We start from the raw sequence: 23,500 nt of genomic DNA, 5'->3' as shown, positions 1-23,500 counted from the left end.
TTCATTGGTGAGCAGGCGAGTAGCCAGACTGTTGCTGTTTTGCATCGGAATGTACCTTATTGTTGTCTGGTTTGCACAGTGCCGAATTCTTCTGACAGGTGCCATAAAGTCACCGCGCGGAGTTATGCCCAAACAAGAAAGTCCGCAGGGAATAACAAAATCCACGGTTTCGCGAAATGTTTACCGTAAACTTTCGACCTCCTTTTTCTATCGAGACTGCAATCCTTTCTATTCGCGTTAAAAACAATTAATAAAAATAATTCTCGGGTACCTCGTCCAGTGAATTTTCTGCGATAAATACGAGGCGAAAAAGGCAAATTTTTCAAAATTTTTAGATAGATAATTAATTTGCATCGATCGACGAAACGTTTGTTTTTTAATCTGACGGGTTTGTCGGATCGAAGTGCCTTTGTTTTACACGTCGGAGCTTTGTATTCACCGATTCTATCTTCACAAAAGCCACCCTATATTTTGCACCCGTTTTCCTTCGTTTAATCGCTCTTTCACGCGAGGAGCAACAGGTAGTGCCTTCGAAAGAAAGCACAAAATGCGTTGGAAAAACGTGGACTTCTCTACGAGGGACTAGCAGTTTAAAAATTGCACCGATTCTCAGAACATAACGATACGATTGTGCGAAGACAGAGAATAGTATACGGAAAATAGTTGAAATAAAACGTTTGCTGTAATTTGTGACGAGTTTGTTAGACTCATTTGACACATTTAAAATTGTTTCTTGAGAACACAGAAAGCTGATTTTGTCTAGTAACGAACAACCCTATGTTTAGCGTAAAAAAAAGGTTTTCTTTATAAAAGCTTGCACGCAAACAAACAGACTTTGCCTCTTCCATCGATGGCAATAAAAATAATCGTTCGGTAGCTCGTTTCTACCAACGTTCGCGCGTTATAAATATTTGAATAAAAATCAACAACGACGTTCGCCATTGGCCGACGTGAGGCAAATGAAAAAGTTCATTGACGGTCACCGGTTGACCGACGCGGCGTCGAACGTGTCGAGATTAGAAATACGTCCCCGGACCCCGATGTCACATAAAGAAAAGCGCGTAAAAATTCCGAACACGAAGAAAAAGCGTCGAAACGTCGGTCGTCGATCAATCAACGGACGCTCCCTTCCGTCTTTTCCACCCCTACCTCGCGGATCCTTCGAAACGAGGACCGACTGCAACTCCCCTCCCCCGCAAACGTACGCACGCACAGACACACACGCGAGTCGAAACACAATCCCAGTATCAGCAACTCAACGGCCCACGGCGCTCGATATTTACGATTTCTCCGCGGGTTTATTCGACCGGGGTTACGGCGTCGCGAGTTGTGCACCGCTGCGCTGAAAAACCGACTAAAAAACAGCTAAGGAGAATGCAAAGAGAGGCTAAAGAGAGGCCAAAGAGAAACCCAAGGAAAGGCAAACAGTGGCTAGAGAAGGGGCAGAACGGGGAAGAGGAAGACCGAGGCAGGGGAACAACGGCTCGTAAAGTCAAAAGGGGGCTGAGGGAAAACGCGAGAAAGAGAAAGAAAGAGAGCGCGAGGAGGGGAAAGGGAGCGCGGAGAAGGGGGGACAAAGCAAAGACGAGGAAAGAAAGCAAGAATAAAAGGAGAACTCACGTTTGCAGTGGCCCTTATAGGCGACGGGAATGGCGCGACCTGCGCGGCAGGCGGCAAGTCGCAGGTGGCAGGCACTCTTGTAGGTGTTTCCGTCGGCCCCGCAAACGGGGCGTGCGGCGGCTCGCTGTTGCGGGGGCGGCTGTGGGCACCTGCGGGCGCACTTCACGCAGTGCGGGCTCAGGTTCTGGTCCAACAGGCAGCTCCGGCCTTGGCCGCACCGGACCCGTGCGCACGAACCTGCTCGACACTTTACACGTTATTACGCACAGTCGTAAACCGCCCCCGTGATAGATGCGACGCCTTCCCTCTCCTTCTTGTGTGTGTGTCTTTTTTTTTTTGCATTCGCGCTCGATTTTCACCGCGAGATCCCGCGCTTCCGGTCGCCACGCTCGTCCCTTCCCCGAGAAATCCAACTGGACGTTCGCAAATTTTATTCGTCGTGCAAAATCGAGATGAAAATGAAGAGCAATTTTTCTGATACGATCGAAGATATGAGAAATTTAAATTAAATGAAAGTTTTCTTTGGGAATGAAAGAAATAACTTTGATGATCCGTAGACTACTTTTTAGATCGTAGGAATATTGCACTACAGTATTTGGTCAAATTAAATTCAAACGGTAAATAGAGAAATATATTAAGAGAAATATTATCCCAGTTACAGAAATAACAGAGACTGTTTCATCAGTCAGTAGCAATTTAAGAATTTGAAAAATTGATTGCATTTCACTAAACAAATTTTGAAAAAACAAATCAAAAATGAGGAACGAAATGTTTTGATTGGGGACTTTGTTTTCGAGATAATTGAGTTTGAAGATTCGTCGGATGCGCGCGCGATCGAAGTAGTCTGGTATGTCTGCCCACTACCCACTGTTTCTACTTACGCTGAATTACATGTGCTCTATTGCGCGCGCAACTAATCAAATTAGACGATACGTAAAGGTCCCAATTTTATACCGATATTGTAAATTAATTAATTTATGTTTTATTCCAGATATGTCCAAATTAATAAACATATTTGTATCGGTTGAAAGAAACGTTTTGGCGAGATTTGGAGAAGGAACGAACTGTCGGAGAAGTCGGAAGCGATCGAGCGTTTGTGCGGCATTCGTATGCTTTTAGTTTGTTCGTGTAAGAATGGACTAGAAGAATTAGATAGAAATATTATTATTTATGTCAATGTACAAAGGGAAAAGTTTGGTAATTATTTTCTACCGATTTTGGAAATAGTTTTCTGCTCGGACGTTATTTACAAATTATTATCTATGAATGAATGAATATTATAAGTAGCGATCTAGTTCGTATAGATCATTTTCAAATTGCTAAACGAAAAGGTCTAACATTCAAAAATGTCAAACAATCAATCGAATTTAGAAGTTACTTTTTCAGGAGGAAAATAGTGAGACAGAAATTATGTGTACTTAAAACAATATTTGCATTTGAATGCTTTCGAGAATTCCATCGTGGATTTTCACTACCCGCGAATGCACTTTGCATTACCGTTTTCTTAAGAGAAGAACGAAAACTAACAAAGTATTATTTCTGTATGATTAGACAATTTTAAATTGCACCCAAAAATAAAAAGAATATCGTGTTTAACCCTCGACTGGTAAAATGGTAATGAAAACCTAAAACTCGTGAAAGAAGGTGAGTCTAGATACTGGAACGAACCAAAGTTATCATCTAAACGAATAGGACGTTTATTCCAGCAGATGTTAATATTACTCTTCTTACATTTTCAAGTTGTGTAACAATTATGAAGAAGAAACTACTTTGAATTTCCACGTTAACGATTGAACAAAGAAAAAACCAGGAGGTCAAGACGTGGAACCTTAACTTTAAAGTATCCATTTTAGAAGATGCCAAGTTTAACTTGCTATTCATTTGATTCTTTCCATCTCCGTTCGGAATAGAGCCGCGGTTTGCCCCAGTTTCCAGAATCGTCCAGCAGATCAGTATTCTTTTCGCATTAATTTCGCAGCTGACGGTCCCCGGTAACGAGTTGATCTAGCGTTTAATTTGTTCCGCGTCCAGCTCACGTCATCCCTCTGTTTCGCGGGACAGTCAATCGTCCAACCAGTCTTGGGTTAATTCCCTCGCGACGTTTCTTCGGATTCCCCGAAGCGCAATCAATCCGAAATGGCCCACTCGTCGGCGATTCAATTGCAATTGCGGTCGTGATAATGATTCTATCTCGTTCATACATACTCACTTTGGCAGTGGCCCTTATAGGCGACCGCTAGCTCGTGGCTTCCCTTCTTGCAGGCCCGTTTCTTCAGCCTGCACAGATTTTTGTAACTCTTCCCGTCGGTCCCGCAAACCGGACCACCACCTCTTGGCGCCTTGCACTCGGGGTTGCACACGCACCTTGGCCTTCCCCTGCGCACCACGCACTTCTTCCCCTCCTCGCACCTCACCTCCGTGCAGCTTTCTGTCGACAAATACCATCGACATTACTCTAAAATATTTTTAAAAATATTCAAGTATCTGTGAAACGTGTAATATCGTGGTTCCTTTTCATGCTGGTAGAAATAAATATTCGCAATTCGAGTTCGAGGCTACTAAAATAACACGTAAACAAGTCACAGTTTCAGTCACGATAACATATTCAATTAGTTTCTGGAACTCTTCTGCGTTCCTGGAATCTAACAATCCTTCTCCTAAATAGTTCGTTATGCGAAACTGTTACTGCACTCCGTGGAATACGAATAAACGGGGAGAAATTTGTAAAACGGTCGTGTACGTCAATAAAACAGTGAATCAATCTGATTTATGCCCGCCTGTGCGCAACGAGACACACAAAAGACGAGGAAAGAATTCCGTGGTCTAATAACTATTCCAGAATTCATATTCTTCGGTGTCTCGTTTTAGTCAACGCGTTAACGAATAAATTAACGACAATAGAGTCACAAGATTCACAAGAAGGACGATTCGAAACGTAAGAACGTAGTTGTCGTATGAATTTGATCAATTACCTCTGCAAGGACGGCACTGCACACCTCCTCCGAGTACGCCCCAGAAGAAGATCTTTCCGCTATCGAGGTCTTCCTCGGAGTACGCGGTCGCTGCAGCTGCGTTCGACGCGCAACAATTTTCCTTTGTCACTTGTCGCGACAACAATTCCTTGCAGCGACCGTTGCTGATAGAAGACCAGCACATGCCGCCTGTAACATACCCGTAAAAAGAAATACGTTAGACGAAAATTCAAGACACTGCTACAAGTAGTCCCCGCTTATATGCCATCGAATGGGGTACGTTCGTTTTACACACGTTCCTGCATCACATTTTTCATGGCTCAAGTACACAATAATTGTTGAATATTTACCAAATGAAAGATAGAAAATTAATAATTACAATTCTTGTTTTAACGTTTCGATGCTAAGACATAAACACAAGAAATTGCTATAGTATTCCTCGCTTATATGCCATCGAATGGGGTACGTTTCTTTGCAAATATTATATTATTGTTCCATGTTTCCAATAAATTACTTACACGAATCTAATACAGCAATTTTAATCAACCCTTTAATAAATGTAAAGAAAAGAGATTATTATGCAAAGTCGAAGCAACATTCTATTTAAGGAAAAGAAAGGGGAACGTTTAAAAATACACAATTACACGATGACGAAGTTTCGCAATTTCTTTGGGAATAAAAACGTCACGTTGCAGATATCAATCACGGTGCACGAGTGCAACGGATGCGCCGTGAGGCGTACTTTCACAAAAATCGCAGCGTAAAATTCCAGCGGACGGACGCAGGGGACCTTGGGGGCCCCCGAGAACCGTCAGGATTCGTCCCCGAGATTGTTTCTTTTTTTCCCCGTGGCACGCGTAATCACAGCCATAACTATGCTCCATGTGTAACGCAAGACCGCGTGCACGCGTCTCTTTTTTAATGGATGATGGTCGGTGGTATCAGTATTCCCGGAACGTCGTATTAATGAGACGCGTTGCGAGGAAAATTCTTGCGAGGACTTTTAATTAACGCCGTCTACGGAAGACTAAACGTGCGCGTTACTGGAACGAAGACATTCGCTAGAAAGCTTAACGAGCGTGTCATAACATTGCAAAAGGAACGTTGGCGACAGCAGTGCAATGAACAAGATTCGATCACCTTGATAAGAGAATATTAAAAGATGGAGGTAACTTTGAAGCGATAAGCATTTTCGAGTTGCGTCAACGACGGGACGAGGTTTGGTTTGCGGTCTCGAGTCGCGAGAAACGGAAAAGTAAAGTACTTTTCCCCGCTATGAATTCGTAAAGGAAACCCGTCCCGCGTGAACTCCGTGTGCAAGTACTTTGGCTTGTATGATCAGCACACACGGACCTCGTCCAATTCCTGGCTACAAGTTAGGAATAGTCGACATTGTTTGCCGAACTCTCCATCGACTAGGGTAAAATTCCTCGAAGACGACGAGCTAGCGGGTATGCTAACGTCTGCGCCACAATGAGACTCGCCAGCGAACGTACTAATTACTTCCACTTTCGATTGTGTGTATTTAAATAGCGCTCGCATGCGTTGCATAGAAAATACACCACGACGTGCGTCCCTACGTTTACGTTCCTCTGAAAAATCCTGACGGAATCACGGTGGTGGTACAACAGTAAAGGGATATTTCTCCACTTTAATAATATATTAATAAAATAAAATAAATAAACATCGGAAATTTTCGAGGGAATGGGTAATTTTTTGAAGATTCGCGCGTTTTTTCTCAAGCATGTCTATTGGATAAAAATTCCTTTTGAGAATGTTTCCGAATAAGAGCTTCTTAGCAAGTATCGTCGAATAATAACAGCGAGTTTACATTTTTCATCGAGCACGAGCGTCGAGTGTGTCGGCTGAACGCGGCAAGAAAATTTAATAACAGGATAGGAAATGAATCACGCTGACAAAAGGAGCTTTGGAGGGTACAATACGCGTACAAGTACAGGAATGTCGATTGTATTTGAAACGTGGTGCTCGTATATCAACAGATCCGTGCAGGCGATCACTGGTTACTTTCCTTATATTTTCTTTGACCGCGGCTAAAGAGCAACTCAGACGTCGGTAACAAAGGCGCGTGTTTAAAACGCGTTTATAAAGCGATTATGGCCGCAAGAGGCTGTAATAATAAACGTCATTGAACGGTTGTTATAAAGGAATGTCCCAGTGGATTACTTAATAACGCCGGTCGCGATTGCAAGTATACGTTAAATAAAACATTCTCCGACCGATTCGTTGTTGCGGCAACCGCTGGTGAAAGAATCGAAAATGTCTCCACGGGAGTCGATGAAAACAATTTATACACGCGTCGAGACTATTTTCAGGAAATTATCAAGCGTGCTTAGTCTCTACAAGTACAATCTCGATATTAAATATAAACAGTAATTAATATTTTATTTTTTGACATTCCTCAAAATTTTTCAAAATGATTTGGTTACTTTTTTCTGTGGTCTTCTGTGGTGTCGACTGAATGTTAAATATTTAACAGAGTATAATTTGCTGTACAGTCACACGGTGAAGAATCGCAGCTGGAACAATTATTGCGAAAAAAAATATCAACGATGAACGACTAGCGAGTAACGACTGTTCTAATTGTCAGTGCTCGCGAACAATGAACCATTAATGCGCGTGTCAATCGTCAATCGTCGCGAACGATTGGCCGCTAATTCATTCGTCAAGCATGTATGGCAACTAACGATTAACCGTCGATCGTTACGTCGATTAAGATCTGGTACGCGTTTATTAAGAACGCTGATCCACGTAACGAGACGATAATTGAAGAGAGTCTCCCAGGCGCAAAGTCGTAATTTGTTTCGGCCCCTAAAACCTTGAAATCAAATTAAATTTTCCTTATTCAAAGGACATTTAACCCTTTGCACTCGTATGTCGCCATTATTATACACATATTTACATTAGTATTTTCTTTTAGTTTCTGCTTCTGATTAATTATATTTGATATACTACAGCATTATGTTAGCCATTAGTTCCTTCCAATTTAGAAGTTAATTTGATTTATTTTTTAAATATTTTGAAAAATATAATTTATGTACCATATTATATAGATATTCAAGAGGGAGTGAGATGCAGATTAAAGTGTATTTTTCTAATTTTTTCTACCAAAGCGACAAGTTAAATTGTATTAATATGATCTTATAAAAATTCTGAGTTGATTGGTAGCCTTTTCAAATATAAATACGAGCGCAAAGGGTTAAAAAATCTCCGTGTCTCGAGCACCCTCCGCACGAACGATCGAGCCAGGAGTCGAAAGATACGACTTCCGGCGCGCACGTGGGCATTTCGCGAGACGGGTTCCTTAAGGTGGTGCAGAGAGAAAGGTAGGTGGCTGATCGAAAGAGGTAGAGACCGGTGGTGAGGTTTTGCGCGACGGCGTAAAAACTCCAGGACACGCCGGAGGAACCAGAATCGAGACGTCCCTGAGAGACAATGGAACACCTCGGGCACCGATTAATCACCGCGCGATAATGCAATCGGAAACCGCCGGTTCTCCGTGGCTCCTCGTAAGCTCGGCCAGCGTGTCTGGCAACGAACTGCACGTAACTACGTCCGTGGCCCTTTTTGCCTCCTCCAACCCTTCCATCGAGCTCTGTCTCTCTCTCTACCCCGTATCCACCTTTCCACGTACGTCCTTCCTCGTCTGCTCTTCCTCGAGAGCCCACCTTTTCCTCTTTTTCTCTTCGTTTGTTCCTTTTTCTGCGCTCCTCTTCCTGGCAGCGCTGCCTTCGTCCGTTCCTTTTTTCGATTTCTTCGTATTTCGCGCGTTCACCCTCTTCCTTTCTCTCTCTCTCTCTCCCCCCCTTTCGATTTCTCCGTCTTTGGTTTTTTTTTCTCCGCGTCAAGATGGACGAGAAGCGGCTCGCTGCTGGGCGGTGCAACGACTAAGCGCATTTATTCGTTTCTCGGTACCCCGTCGATCGGGGCCCCGAGCGGAGGGACCGTTCAGCACGTGTCAGACGCGTTCCTTCCTTTCGATCCTCGTCCTTCGAGCGGACCGCGCGCAAAGGACGTTGCACGTCTCGCCGATGGGGACGAGACGCGCCGCGGAATCGATTCCCGTCTGCCGATCGAGACTCCCGTTAACTCGTGACTAGGATGCCGGGTCCCTCTGTACGCGCTGCCTCCTCCAATGGCTTTCCACCCAACCTCGACGAAGGACAATGCCCGGAAATTCGACAATTTTCGACTTGGCGATCAAAGCTGTTTACAACGTAGGGTCAGTTGCCCTAATATGGAACACTTTTTTTTATACACATGCTTCACTTGCCTGCAAGATTTTTAAATTTTATGCTCCTTTGACTGGTAACAGTCAAATTTTAAATATATTAACGGTTTAGGAAAATTGACGTTTGAAAATTCAACTGTTTAAACAATTAAACAAACGTCCAAGTGGTAAAGTAAATTGAATGAAGACAATTTATTTGCACTGAACCTGAACCAAAGCTGTAATTATATTTCAATAAATACTAAAGCAATAACCATTGAGTATCTGCCTTGTCTGAAGGCCTTATTAGAAAATTACAAAATTAAGAAAATAAAAAAATAAAAAAGTTATCGTGGTTTCTACTATACTTAAATTCCAAGTTTTTATTAAAGTTAATGATTGAAATAAGTAATCTGTGGTAGAATTCAAGGAATTTGTTAGGACGTTTTCTTATAGTACAGTGTATATGCATTGCTGGCGAAGCAAACGTATAACTGAAGCGAGTCGATACTGCGTTTTCCGACGAGCGACTTTCGCTTATAATTTTTTACCGCACAGAGCGAAATTCGAGATTCCCGAGCCATAAAGCATGCGTCGGAGTTAAATTACGATGTTTAATTGTATGAAACTACCGAGTGGATTGAATTCTGCCCACTCTCCTTCAGTTTCCTACCATTTAATAGTCAAACTCGCGAATAACTACGCACCCTACAATAATTCAATGTTATTACACAAAACGATACTTATATCATTTTTATTATAACAAAATCAGAAATTATTTTACAATGCTTTATTTCTAAATACAAAATATCTGATGGAATAATAAGACAGATAAAATTATCTTCTATATTATTTATGTATCTTTTGTCAAGCAATTTTGAACCATGAATTGGCTGTAAAGCTGTTGCAACGCGAAGTGCGAAGTCTTCGTGCCGGTAAAACGATTTGAACAGAGGCCAAATATATGTCTTCGAGTTGGACGTCTTAGCTTTCACAGCACAGGTGAAGAAGTTCATGTTCTAACTACCAAAAATTTAAGTTTGCCTAGAGCTCGTTAACCGTAAGAAGAATGAGCCGATAGAAGCATGACGTTGCTGGCGAAAATAGCAGCAGAACTTTTCAAATCCAACGCGCTTTCGTTGGAACGGTTAGTGTCACGCGTAAAAATAGAAATAATTTTTTTTAATTCCAAACTTTATTTCTATAAAGTTCAATGGGTTCTCTAAATTCTTGAGAACGTGACGCGGTGTAAAAAGGGAGTGTTGTCTAATGAAAGATCGAGGAATTAATTAGGAGCAGATAAAGAGCAATGTGCCGAAGAGATACCAACGAAAGACTTCTGTGACAATTCTCAGAAGAGGCTACCCTCATTTCCCAGCTCGCCTTTGCCACTGACCTCCCTTAACGCCGAGCGAAATGCCTTTCACACAGACGAAAATCAAGTAGTGCCTATTTTTATTTCGGTCAAAGAACGACCGAGATGCCTTTGCTACACCCACGATCTCCATCGAATCGAGTACCTTCCTATTTCTCACCGGCAGACAAATTTTATCGGTGATAAAAAGAAAATTTGTTAAAAATACATGCTACTTTAAATGAACACGAAAAATATTGCACTGTGTTCGACAAAAATCGAAGGGTAGTGATACGTACTGTCGATAAATTACGATTATTAAAATTCACGTATATATCGTAATGAAGTAAATTGAAACGATGGATATTTTTCAAAATTATGTTTTGCAAACATAACGCGATGCACGCAAGATTGAATAATCACGAATGTAGACACGAGTGGACACTGTGAAGATTCTAGCATAAAATTTTTCGCGATAGAAATTATCGGCGATGGTTCTTATTACGCATTGATCTTATTGCTCGTGTGTATCCACCTTACATAATAATCGATACGATCGTAACCACACGAACCGCGTATCTCCGATCTATCGGCTACTACCATGCGAGAGGCTTTAACATTGGATTATTTAAAAAACGCTCGTCAAAGTTGACGTTAAAATCCGTGCATTGTACACTGTTGCTTTCCGCGAACATCAATTCATAATAAAATAATTCTCTGGTAGTTTAAACAAAAATATTAAAATTAACCCTTTGCACTCCTATATCGATTGTGACATCAGTTTTCATCTCAAACCAAAGACATACACTTGAAAATTACGAAACAGTGTAAATAAAACAGCTATTTAATCGAACTTGTTTGTTTTTTTATTTAACGTAAATTTGAAATAGAACACTTAAAATCGCTGGGAGCTGCTGACAACAAAATTGAAATATAATTCGGAGTGCAAAGGGTTAAAATGATAGAAAGTCGTGTAAATTTCAGACGCTGAGTGACGTTCGCGTTTCATACCCGCGTAACCGAAAGAGATCCTGTCCCGGAATAGTGCACGCGTTTGTTTCGCGCGGCCCCGTTCCCCGCTAAAATTCGAGTAGAGGGAGAATTATAATTAGTAATCCTGAGGGGCGTCGGACGTCACGGATTACGGACGTATAATGGCGGAACTGCGGCAGCTTGTTACGGAGCGAAAAGGAAAGTCTGGCAAACACGGAGCATTAATTCTCAGCCGCGGCGTGTCTAGACCGCGACACAGCCACCGTTTGGCCCAGTTACGCCCTTCTTCCTCTCCCTCTCTCTCTCTTTCTCTCCATCTATCCCCCCGTTTTCCTCGTCCTTCCCTTCGCGTAATGCACTCCGTCGCCCCCACTCCCCCACCCGACGGGCTGGTTGTTCGCCCCCTCTCGCAGTTCGCGGAGAGCCACCAAGCCCACTGTACTCCGAACCGACGACTCTGCATCGTCTAGAGTTTGTTATTTGCGAGCTTTGGCCCAGATGAACGAAACTTTGAGCCAAGTCTTCTTTCACTCTCGAGTCCTTCCGCTTCTCTTGCTTACGTCATACCCCCCTTAAGACGGACCTAGAGAGAGTATTTTTCGCGGCAGCCCGCAACTCGCGCTCGTCGGGTCACCGTTGTGGCCCCTTTCTTTAATGCCACGTACTCTCGTTCCCGGGATCGAGGAAACCACTTTTCGCGATATCCACATCCCCCGTACCGGACGATTTCATCTGGGATCGAAACGATGATCGAAGCGTTGGACCTGTTGCGTCCCTTGTTTTAACGCGTTGCTAGCCTCGTGGGCAATAAATCGAACCATCGTTTTATTTTCATCGCTGCAACTCCTCGAAGTCTATTTTAACCCTTATATGGATTATTGGGGGCCGTCTACAAGTTTAAACTTTAAAGGAAAGTTGATTATCAATTTGGTAAAAATCATCATTAAGTAAAATAATTCAGTTGAGATTGAGAGTCCACGTAAGGGTAGTTTTCCTACCCCCCTTTGCACTTTAATTATGCGTACATGGTAAGATCAATCTTCGAGGAGTGCTTCTACTGAATTTAGAATTTTAGGGAAACCGAAAGCACTTTTATTAGCACTGATCGTTGCTAATCATTGACATTTTGGACTATGGAAGTAATTTCTTTTTTCTTACAATCTTCCTCTATAACTCTTTCGAATCGAAACGATTGTCAAGGTCGAACTACGCGTTATCACTACTCGAATTGGTATTTATCGTCGCGCGAAACCCTCGCTTTAAGTCACTTAAAGGAGATGGGAGCGAATGCAAGGTTCGCGAACGCTAGAGAAAATAGGAGCGTGAGTCTGCGAATACCAACTCGTAATACCATTTCTAAAAGAAGACTGAATTAATATTAAAACATCGATACGCGGAAGGATTCGCGATCGCACGTCCACGGCGGAAAATAACACGGTCGTCTAATATTTCAAGCAGCATCCTTCGAGTCTTCGAGCACAATGAATTTTTATGACATTCTTCGACCATCGTTCTTCCGTTGGATCTCGGGATGCAGACAAATCGACGTCGTTTAAGCCCCCCGGCATAAACCGTTCTAGCGTTTAGCGGAGCACCTTTCGTTCCGCGAAACGAAGAGGAAGAAGATTTTCGCAAAATGGAAGATTCGGTCGGTTGAGCACCGTGCCTGTCAGGCAGTTTTATCGTAAACAGGAGGATAATGCGATCCACTAGGAAAAATCGCGGAAGACTTATGGGTCTAGACTCGGGGTTCCAGACTCTAGGCCTCTAGCCTGCACAGGCACGTCGGTATGCGAGATACAAGCTGCCGATTAAAGCGCCTATCCGTTCCTGGTGTGCACATTTCCCTGAGCTGGCTTCGGTGCATTCCCCTGCGCTTCCAAACCCGTCAATTTTCGAAACGATCTCTTAACAAATTTCTGTCTTCCATTTTTTGGTGGAAAAAAGTATATATCGAAACTCTATATTGTTTTTGATCGTCATCTGTCGCGCACAGGGGACTTTATCAGAGAAACAGAGACATGTATTTAGCATTTAATGAAATAAAACGTAGACGATAGGTTTGGTATTGTTGGGCTTGAGCATTCGAAAAATAAGTGTATCAGATTGTCTGAACGATCAAATGATATTTGAAAGATCTCAAAGGATACCCCATAGTGATACCAATGTCCTATAGTTGAGTTTATCGTACAGTTAGGCCGTGAGAGACGAATTTATTATTAACCTTGACGAGTTTATCCCCTATCATCGAAGATAGGACGAAGCTGTGCGAAAGTCCCACGAAAACTGTTATTCTCCAGGGTCCACAAACTGTGAACCGCGTTGCAATTTCACGCGCGTTACGGTGGCCGTTTGTATGCGCTTGCCCACATACAAGAGTCCGCGTTTCATTGTTCTCCGCGCGCTCGTTCACACATTTAGGTCTTCCCATTGTACGGGATAACACCGGAAGACACTTATCTCTGTTCCGATCGCGCGGCGATCATTATGCTTTTCAGGAAGCGCGGCTTTCCTAAACGCACGAACGAGTTAAATATACAAGGTGTCTCACAGTTCGTCGGGCATTTGTCTGGCACGTTGTACCGTTACATCGGACAAAAGGCCCGCCACGAATATCTTGATGGCTTCGGAATGCGTTTTCTAAAGACGGATTGTTCGAAAGCGCGGCTTTCTATTCTCTCGTAAACTCTATCGTTATGAATGCGCCGAAGTGTTTTGCATAGAAAGATCGACGTTTAACATTCTCTCCCTCGCCGCGGAGGAAATCTTATCCCGGCTGCAAGTTCCCCGGCGACGTTCAATTTCAACTTTAAAGAAACACGATTCCGGCCGGAATAAAGGACCCTTTTGTCGATATAAATGCCATTCGTTTCAATGCGTTTTTCGCTGACGCGACGCAAATGCATCCGCAGGGTCGTTAAGTATTAACGTACCCATTAATGATCCTCGCGAAGAAGTGGTAATTGTTCGTCGTTACCCAAAACGAGAAGAAAGCACTGCTCGACCGCATTCAGTTATCTTGAATATCGTTACGTTAAAATTATTAAGAAATGTAATCCGATTTTCCAAAGACGAGTCCCTAAAGAAGTTTGTTACGACTACAGATTCACCTAAATGTTCAAACTAAGAAAAGTTCTGAGAACTCGTGCTGTTAAGATCTAGGCCAAAGATTGTCCTCGGTGATATCACGCTTTCGTGTTAATTGAAATAAGATGTTGCTTGGTTTTCGCGTAATCTAAAGCGAGCCAGTGATCTGGATGCGTAGAATGAACGAATGTTCGCGTTCACCGATGTCCCTTCGACTCCCTCGCCCCGTTGTCTTTCAACTGTTTTCCACTCGAGTTCGTGGCCCCTGCGCTCCTACGCTCTCGGTCCAACCACCCTTCTCGCAGATGACTCTCTTTCAACAATTACGACTTGATAACCGTCCCTTGGCGAAATGAACTCACGACGGAGGCAGATCGACCGTGCTGTGCCCCGAAATAAAGGATTCACGGCATCCTCCTCCTCTATATCGTTCTTCGCTGCTTTGCAAAAATAAAAAATTGCAGCAGGAGAAAGTTGGCTTTTTATTTGCCTTTTTAGATCGAGAAAACAATGTAATTGTCGAATATTTCAAGCCAGCATCGATGACGAGTAAAAGAAGCATCCATAATAATCATTTATGTCTGTATTTTAGTCTAAGAAATAAATAAAGTTAAAGAGCAAACAGTGTTAAAAATCGTATAGTTTTATAACATTCGTTTCTTTTTGCTGTCCAAACCGAGGCACTTTCGTCATCGGTGCCAAAAATGTAAGGAAACAGAGGTTACGTAAGAAGCAATAACGTTATATTATCGTATAAATCTCGCAGATAACGTCAAACGTAACCTGTTTTCACAATTTTAAAGAAACTATGCCAAACGTTTCGAAGATCTACCTTGCGTCAGAAATGACCCAAGTGTAATGGTCAACCCCTTAACGCTGTGGCGATAGATCCCGCGCTTGCCGCCAGAGGGCTACTCTATCGTCTCTCTCGCAAGTGCTTGACCGACTAGACGCTAGTCCACTACTAGATTCTCTATACAAGTCAGCAACAGGAATATGCTTTTCCAGAACCGATCTGACTGTTCATGAGGGATGAGAATAATTTCATAATACATTATTTCAAAAACTGTGAACTCTTAAGAGGTTAATTGCCGAAATATTCAAGAGAGCCTCAGGATGGCCCGGGAAAATCCACCCTCTGCCACGAAATAGTTAAATGAATCGAAAAAGTCGATGTTTCGAATGGCGGGAAACCTGGTGCTCGACGGGGAAGGGGCACGTCGACGCCGAGGGCATGGACGTATGTTCAACAGTGTTGCCATCAATACCTGATACCCAGTTGACTTTCTAAGATTACCACCCGATCTCGGTCGAGACCGGACGCAGGGCATTGGAGACGGAGTCGACCGCGACTACTACCACGTGGAGGGAAATGCTGGCCAACGTGAAAGAGCAAGAGAGAGATAGAGCAAGCGAGAAGAGGGTTGTACGGGGGTAGAGGGGGAGAGAGAGAGAGACAAGCTTGGCAAAGCAAAACAGTAGGAAAAGGGATAATAAGAAGGAGAGCACGATGAGCGTACAACGAACGAAGCAAAGGAAGGGGGAGGAGAAGCTTGTGGTTTTGGTCAACCGGTCGGGTCGCCGTCCGCGGGAACAATCTCTGGGCCTTGATGACTAACCGCGTGCCCGTCTTGGCGAGGCAAGAACTCGCCTCCCTGCGGCACGTCGCGAATGCCTGCGCAGCGTTTGCTCGGCCGGGTACCGATCTTTTTACCACCTGCTGTCGCCCGATCCCGCGATACTCCTCCCGTGTTATTTCATCGACGCACAGGCGAGATCGCTACCCCGGAAAAGGCTCGCGGGGATACGCTTTTACGCCCGTTACGCTCTGACGCTCGATCGCGATGACGCGACGGCTGGAAAGATTTTCGTTACGCGATATCGGCCACGGGGAAACGGCAATTGCCACGCGTCGACAACTCCCCGCTTTGGGGCCCCCCCTTTTTCGGGGTACCGACGTTGAAAATCAACCCCATCACGAAACTGTTACGAGAACAGAAAGTAACTGTTGTAGCCTATGTGTCTATTGATTTCGAAGTCTATTTAAAAATGTCAATATGTACAGTGCCGCTCAAAAGTATGTGGATAGTTACAGAAACTGTGGGATCACTTGGATAGATAATAATATCCAAAATCAGAAAAACATTTATGGGAAATTTTACAATCGTAGTGGAATCTAATTGACAGTGGAATAATGAAAAAATTAACAACCAGAATGCCACGACGGGTATATCGATGAGAAAAAGAGAGTTATGCGGTCTTTCGATAGTATAAATTTGTTGATCGGTGCAATGGAATGCATACGAAAATATTAAATACGAACTGCGTCCGATCGAAACGGTATTCTCGAACTATTAACAAAGGATAATTCTTACGCCACGAGCAATACTATATCTAGCCCCATATTCTCATGAATATTAATTCAGCATAATATTAACATTAACGAACTGGTTTCCGTCGGAATGTTGGAAAATTAGCTTCGCCGAACGATTATCGTTCTATATTTACTTCGATTTCGCCGACGTCACGATCGCAAAGGCGTTAAACGTTTTCACTTCGCGACGTGTCACGTTTTTAGTGTTTTCGTTATATTATTGTCTGCTTCGCACGTAATTTAAAACGACCGCTAATCGCACGGCTATCGCGACAGGACGTGCGAAAAATATTGTTTTCCCCGTCGAGTGTGACCGTAGCGATTTAAACGCGTGTATTTTATCCTCTCCTGTTCACGGCAACGCTAATAAACTTTTGTCAGCGTCAACAAGCACAGTATTTCTATTCACGTATGCAAATTAAATTGTATGAAAACTGTTTATAATATGTAAATAGAAATGTCGCGTCCCTATCTTTGTAATCTGGAAACTGAGCTCGACTGTAGCCGTATTACACGGAGCTACCCTATTCTTAGTTTCCGTTTCAAGCTTTTACTATTTGTGCGTGCTTAAGTATTATAAGTAGTCTCTTTGGGGAGCTTCGTTGTTGACGTTAAGTCAAGGGTGGCGGGAACCTGCTCTTTTCTTCTCTGTTTCGTTGGGTTGTTGACTTGACAGTTACTACGTTTACTGCGTACTCTGTCTGGCTCCGTTGGGGAGCAATTTAAAATCTGATAAAAACAGAATCAAATACTATTCGCGATAAATATGTTTCGTTTTCTATCATTTCAGAGGGCATTTACAATATCGTTGATATATCGTCGAGTTTTACGTTGGTCAAAGCAAGTATGAAGTTTGACTCGATTCAAAAATTAAATTCGATAACGAATTAATCTTCAACTGAACCCTAAACAATAACATTCTTCCAGCTCCCATCGTATGAATTTAAAAATATCAATCGTTAATTATAACGTTAGAAAATTCTCAACCGAAGCAAATTGAAACTATTGTAAAATTTTATTTTGAGTTTCTATATTTTATAAAGAAAGAATTAAAGAACTGGGAAAATGAAGTATCAAGGAGCTAAATTCATCTCTTAAATTTTTAAACAGAATCATCTGGCTCGAACGATCCGGTAATGTTTTCTTCCGTCCAGAAATACCCCTGCACATCCAACCCATAACTGGATTAATAATTTCCGTAATCTAACGCGATACGTAATTACCCGAACGATACCTGGTATTTAAATTCATTAAAAATATAAAATAAGTGGATCTATTAATACACCAAGTACAATATACTTAGAATAAACTCGCGTTCCGCCGGCGAAATCGAGCACAGGAAGTTAGCCGGATTCAACCGACTGGATCCGCTATCTATTAGAATACCATTTGAAGGCTCTAATCAACGTCCCCGTTCCCCGTTGAGTTCCTCTTTAATGCGAATTAAGAATAAATGGAACAGCGATTGAAGAAAAAGTCGCGATATTATGATATCACGATCGGGAACGGAGAATCGATGCAGTTAATTAACAACGTAAAATGACTTGTTTATCGTCGCTGAGAAATGTGATGCAATCTCCGTCGCAGTAATCCCGACGAGCGCAACATCCGGCGCAGAAAACTCGAGATCAGATCGAAGCTCATTCAGATTATCAAAGGTTTACCGTTAATCGGTGTCAGCGTCGAAGATGAATCTCCGCGCGATGTTATTTAGCAAAGAAATTGTAATGTCACGGGCAAATGAATAGAAATAATGACTATAGTGTGTTATTGGTCGCAACGAAAAACTGCGCTTGGATTTACCATCATTAATCTTTTAACGTTTAATTGGCATCGCGGGGCATTTCGACATCCACCACGGCCACGTTTCTGTACGCGTAATACGTTTATAATTAATATTGCGCTCTGTTATTTCGCGTGCTCCTCTAACTTTAGATTATCTTCATAATAGCGGCGTGGTAGAACAAGCGTGCAAAAAAAAAACGGCGATCGAGATTGGATTCTACATTTTAATAATTCGCGAGATTCTCGTATTTATTCGTTGTCATCCAATATAATTCGAATGAATATAATCGCGAGAAATGGAGTTTTTTTTTTCATGGAAACGATCTTAAATTTTGAGCGAGTGAGTAATGTAATCAAGGTGAATTGTTAAAAATACACGTCGATTTTCGTTGCGTGTTCGCATTAATTTGGCCGCGTTTGCGAGCGCATAGAGATACCTTCTCCGTCGTGTTGCAAATTCTCTGCAAAAAAACCAGGCACCTCCCTCTCGCCGTAAGTGACATACGCCACAATCAAGGAGACACTCGATGGGGAGTACTGTGCAGGAGTGAGGTATCTCCAGGAGATGCCTGGTTCTTGCACCGCATAATACAAGAGAATATACACTGCAGCTCAAAAGTTTCGAGCGCCCTTCGATATTTATGGAAATAAAGCTCCTACGTGCACGTAAACTTGCTTCTACGTAAATTTCACTCTTTCATATTAACGCATTATTGCCGCTTTTTCTCCAAATCGATGTTTATCTACACTTTGCAATCCGAAATACTCTATTAAATAGGAAAAATAATGAAAGAGAATTTTTTTTTTAATTTCAACGTGTGTTAAAAACAAACCTGTAAGCTTCTACAGACATTTCTTTTCAGTGAAAAATCATGATAGCATAAAATTCTAAATTAAAAGAAGCAAGTAAATTATTACTTTGCTTAGTGCACTTTATTCTTCGTGAAATTTCAAAATTCAATCTCCAGAATTCTTGATACTTTCGACAAATTCCGGTTTCACGAGAAAACTACATTCGAATATTTCGGTATTCCCGATTCCCGACAAAAATTTGCAATTTCGGGGATATTAGAAAATATGACACGTTATACGAGCGCCTGCATAAAAATTAATACACACGACCGTGTCAAATAAAAACCAGTTGTGGATGATATTCGATCATTGACTAAGTAAATAAATATTCATGAGATAACAGGCGAAACAACATCAAATATAGAAACGTTAAAAAGATGCATTGTTTTGCATAAAACCGATTTTCGGTGCGGGACGAAAGACGCGTCTAAATATAGAACTCGTTTGAGCGAAAAATAGTTCGTAGTTAACAAAACAGAAACACAAATAATAAAATAACCATGACCCGACGTTTCAACGTTTTTTGGGACTCCTTATAAGTAATAAATCGAGACTTTGAGGTTAGGTCACAACTAATACACATTTTTCGCCCGACAATGGCGTCTGAGAAAACATTTAGTAATCTGTTTCTTGATTTTATGCAAAGAACGACAGACAGTTAAGAGAAAAACAATTTTTTTGGAATACATGGATAATCCTGATATTTCACAGAGGGTGTGAAAGCAGACTTAAAAATTTCAAATAAAATAGATAAATAGATCGAAGTGAATTCGTAAAATATTGAAAAATAAACAGGGAAATGACAGAAAAGGAGCAGCTGATCGCAAGAATTTCGAGGAGAGGATTCAAGATGGCCACTGAAGTTAATATGTAGACTAGGGTATAAGGTTAGAACTATTCGATAAAATAGATAAATAGATCGAAGAAAATTCGTCAAATATTGAAAAATAAACACGAAAATGACAAAAAAGGGAGCAGCTGATCGCAAGAATTTCGAGGAGAGGATTCAAGATGGCCACTGAAGTTAATATATAGACTTGGGTATGAGGTTAGAACTGCTCGGTGAAATAGATAAATAGATCGAAGTGAATTCGTAAAATATTGAAAAATAAACACGAAAAAGACAAAAAGGGAGTAGCTGATCGCAAGAATTTCGAGGAGAGGATTCAAGATGGCCACTGAAGTTAATATATAGACTTGGGTATAAGGTTAGAACTGCTCGATAAAATAGATAAATAGATCGAAGAAAATTCGTAAAATATTGAAAAATAAACACGAAAATGACAAAAGGGAAGCAGCTGATCGCAAGAATTTCGAGGAGAGGATTCAAGATGGCCACTGAGGTTAATATATAGACTTGGGTATGAGGTTAGAACTGCTCGATAAAATAGATAAATAAATCGAAGGGAATTGATAAAGTATTGAGAAATAACAAGAAAAATGAATGTTTTAAAGTTGACCAGGTTTTATCTGGCACGGTGTTTACGTTGTGGGCACCGATTGTCGAACGCGGAGCAACCCCAGCCTATTTTACGCCTATCCCGTTTTCCCATCGGCGACCGGCAAACCAAAGGGGAACGTAGCGTTCTCAACAACCGGCCGTTACCTCCGACTCCGCTCGCGATACAGCGTCGGTTTTATCGTGCTTGGGTTTTCGAGTAATCACTCTCGTTGTTGGAACTTGAAACTAACCGCACGCGCGCGCATAACTCGAGTGTTTTATCGCAACCTCATCATCACCGCAGACTGCGCCTTCGGCCGTGCATGTCGGTCTGTTTTTGCTACGCTTCACATATTAAAGGCCTCCGAGTCAAAGTGCTAATCCGATACGTCTGTATGCGCGCTGGATAGAACCAGTCGGTGTTCATTAAAATGTGGTGGTCCGCAACTTTGAGAAATGCTGCCTCCGTGATCGCCGCTCCCCGATCGCCGCCGTTCCCCCGGCTCTCGTTATTGTTTTATCGGCCATGTCATTATCCTTGAGGGGAATTCTCTGTTTTCACCGATCGCCAAGTAGTTTTGGTCTTCTTGCTGTCAGCCTTGCCTCGAACCGTTTTCGACGCGCCGCCAGGCATTCCATCGCGCGGGTATTGTTCCATCAACGTCGTCCCGGTATTTTTAAATAATCATCCCCCCACCACTTCGATGATCCACAAACCTTTTTCTTCGCATTATCACTCCATATAAAGACTATCATATATCATGGAATTTTTTTTATTCGTTATTTTTCGAAAGTTCGAAGAATTCTTTCTTTTCCTGCAACTTTGTATAATACCCGATTCGAATTTTTCGTCACATATTAGAACTAGTTCCGATCGCTGGACTTTGGACTTCATGCATCGATGAAAATGAAAAACGTATGCTAAACGCGTACGGAATATATGCACTTATGCAAAATACGAATATCGTTATGTTAGTTTGTGAAATGCATTCTACATATGCTTTGCATATCATTTTCACATTAGCATACGCGCTTGGAAATTCGCAAAAACATCGTTAACTGATACGCGAATGTATTTTTGAAATTTCTTAGCAAGAAACATTTCAATTATTTTGATTATTTAATTTGGAACAAAGCTAATAGTACATACGTTATTTCTAATACCAAAATTCAGTATTTTAACACGATTATTCGCGAGTGAAATTCGCAAAAATGTCGTTAACTGGTATGTGAATTTTTATTTATTTTGGAATAAAATTAATAGTATGTTTCTCCTGCTACCAAAATGTAGCATTTCAGCAGGATTTGCAATATTCGTGGAATGCCTGCTCGCGATCGAGTACGTCTTGCCTAACGTGTCTGTCCATTACTGACTATTTCTACTTGCTATTTTCTAAACACCGACACTGGTACCGTATCATTTTTTTCGACTAGACCCCAGCTAGTTAGAAGACAGTAACACGGTCAAAACGTGTATTATAATACCACCATTGATATTTACGAGCCACAACTCAAGTAGAAATAACGAGTTATGGACGGACGCGTCAGCCATATCGCGCGCATACTCCGCGAACTTTCAAACTCTATTTTCTTGGACACGAAGATTCGTATAGAAAAATGTCACTCTACGTTATCGGTTCAGTTTTATACGAAGAATCATCCCTCGTCGGTTGTACCACCAAAGAAATAATTTAAAATGTATCTGCAATAACTTGGATTACGTCTCGTGTATAAACTAATCGTACAGTATTTCCCAAGATTGTCGAAACGGGGGAAAAATTGTCCTGGAATCCTAAATATTAGAAAATTATATTCGAACGTAAATTCGTTAGCCTCCGTGAATCCTCCAGATCGGATTCACCGATCACGATCGGCGTCGATTCGTTCCGAGACCGCGGCGGGATAATTTTACGTAACGCGTTCCGACGCACGACGTATCCGCGATTTTTTCGCGATCGATCGATTCGATTTCCTGATATTGTACCGGCGCACCGATATAATTGATCCCGATTCCAACGATCCGGTCGCGTTTTACACGCAACGCGCGACTGGTTTCAACGAATATTCGCAAGAGCGCGTATACCCCGGCCGTCTCGGATTCGCTTTTTCCTTTCCCGCCCGAGATATTGCGAGTGATTTATCGTTTCGCGAGCGGGAACGATAATACGAGCCTCCTGTCTAACTTTCGTAAGAGAGCGAAACGCCCGTGGTCGGTGGAATGATGGAGAAAGAAAAAAAGGAGACAAAGAAAAGAAACGTCCCCGCGAAGAAACGACGATTCGACTGAAAACATCGAATCGGTACTTATAGATCCCTAAGTCTCTTCCTACGGGTTTTAAAAACAGAAATATAATCACAATATTTAAATATCGCGCACTATGTGGGGGAAATATTATTAAATTACTTTCACCGGGGAAAATAATCGATTGTTTATTTTGAAAGTGATGTCCATTTAAAAAAAAAAATGAGATATCACGTAATTTATGCTCGATTCAGTATAAACATCTTATTTATAACGAATTATTATTTAATATTTTAAAAAATGCCAATGTTCAATTAAAAATTGGCCAGTATAAGGGATTGCTTAGCCATCGATTATGAAAGAGTTGATTATCGAAGAACGAAAGGACCAAACAAGATGCTTTTCGCGCAGCTATTCCGGGGGAGAAAAATCGTCGAGAAAGAATGGCGAACGGGGGAAAAAGGACGAAGAGACGCCGCGGCGTTACGCAAGCCCGACGTTTTAACTAAAAATATCGAACCGGGATTATATTCCGTAAGCATCTAACGTTAC

The 23,500-nt window shown here is 42.0% G+C and overlaps 1 protein-coding gene across 1 annotated transcript in view; it reads right to left on the bottom strand.

Moving 5' to 3' along the window:
• The window catches only part of LOC122398986 (follistatin), a 63,780-nt gene that overhangs the window by 28,123 nt on the left and 12,157 nt on the right, over window positions 1–23,500 (bottom strand). The window contains exons 2-4 of the mRNA XM_043399262.1: window positions 4,593–4,781; window positions 3,830–4,048; window positions 1,621–1,857 (exon numbers count right to left, since the gene is read on the bottom strand). Of these exons, the coding sequence (XP_043255197.1) occupies window positions 1,621–1,857; window positions 3,830–4,048; window positions 4,593–4,781 (645 nt within the window). The remainder of the gene's footprint in view (window positions 1–1,620; window positions 1,858–3,829; window positions 4,049–4,592; window positions 4,782–23,500) is intronic.

The sequence above is a fragment of the Colletes gigas genome, unplaced genomic scaffold, assembly GCF_013123115.1.
Source record: "Colletes gigas isolate AHSC1104 unplaced genomic scaffold, ASM1312311v1 Colletes_gigas_Sc00012, whole genome shotgun sequence".
Classification (NCBI taxonomy): domain Eukaryota; kingdom Metazoa; phylum Arthropoda; class Insecta; order Hymenoptera; family Colletidae; genus Colletes; species Colletes gigas.
The sequence above is the reverse complement of the archived record's forward strand: the minus strand, read 5'-3'. Positions and strand labels throughout refer to the sequence as shown.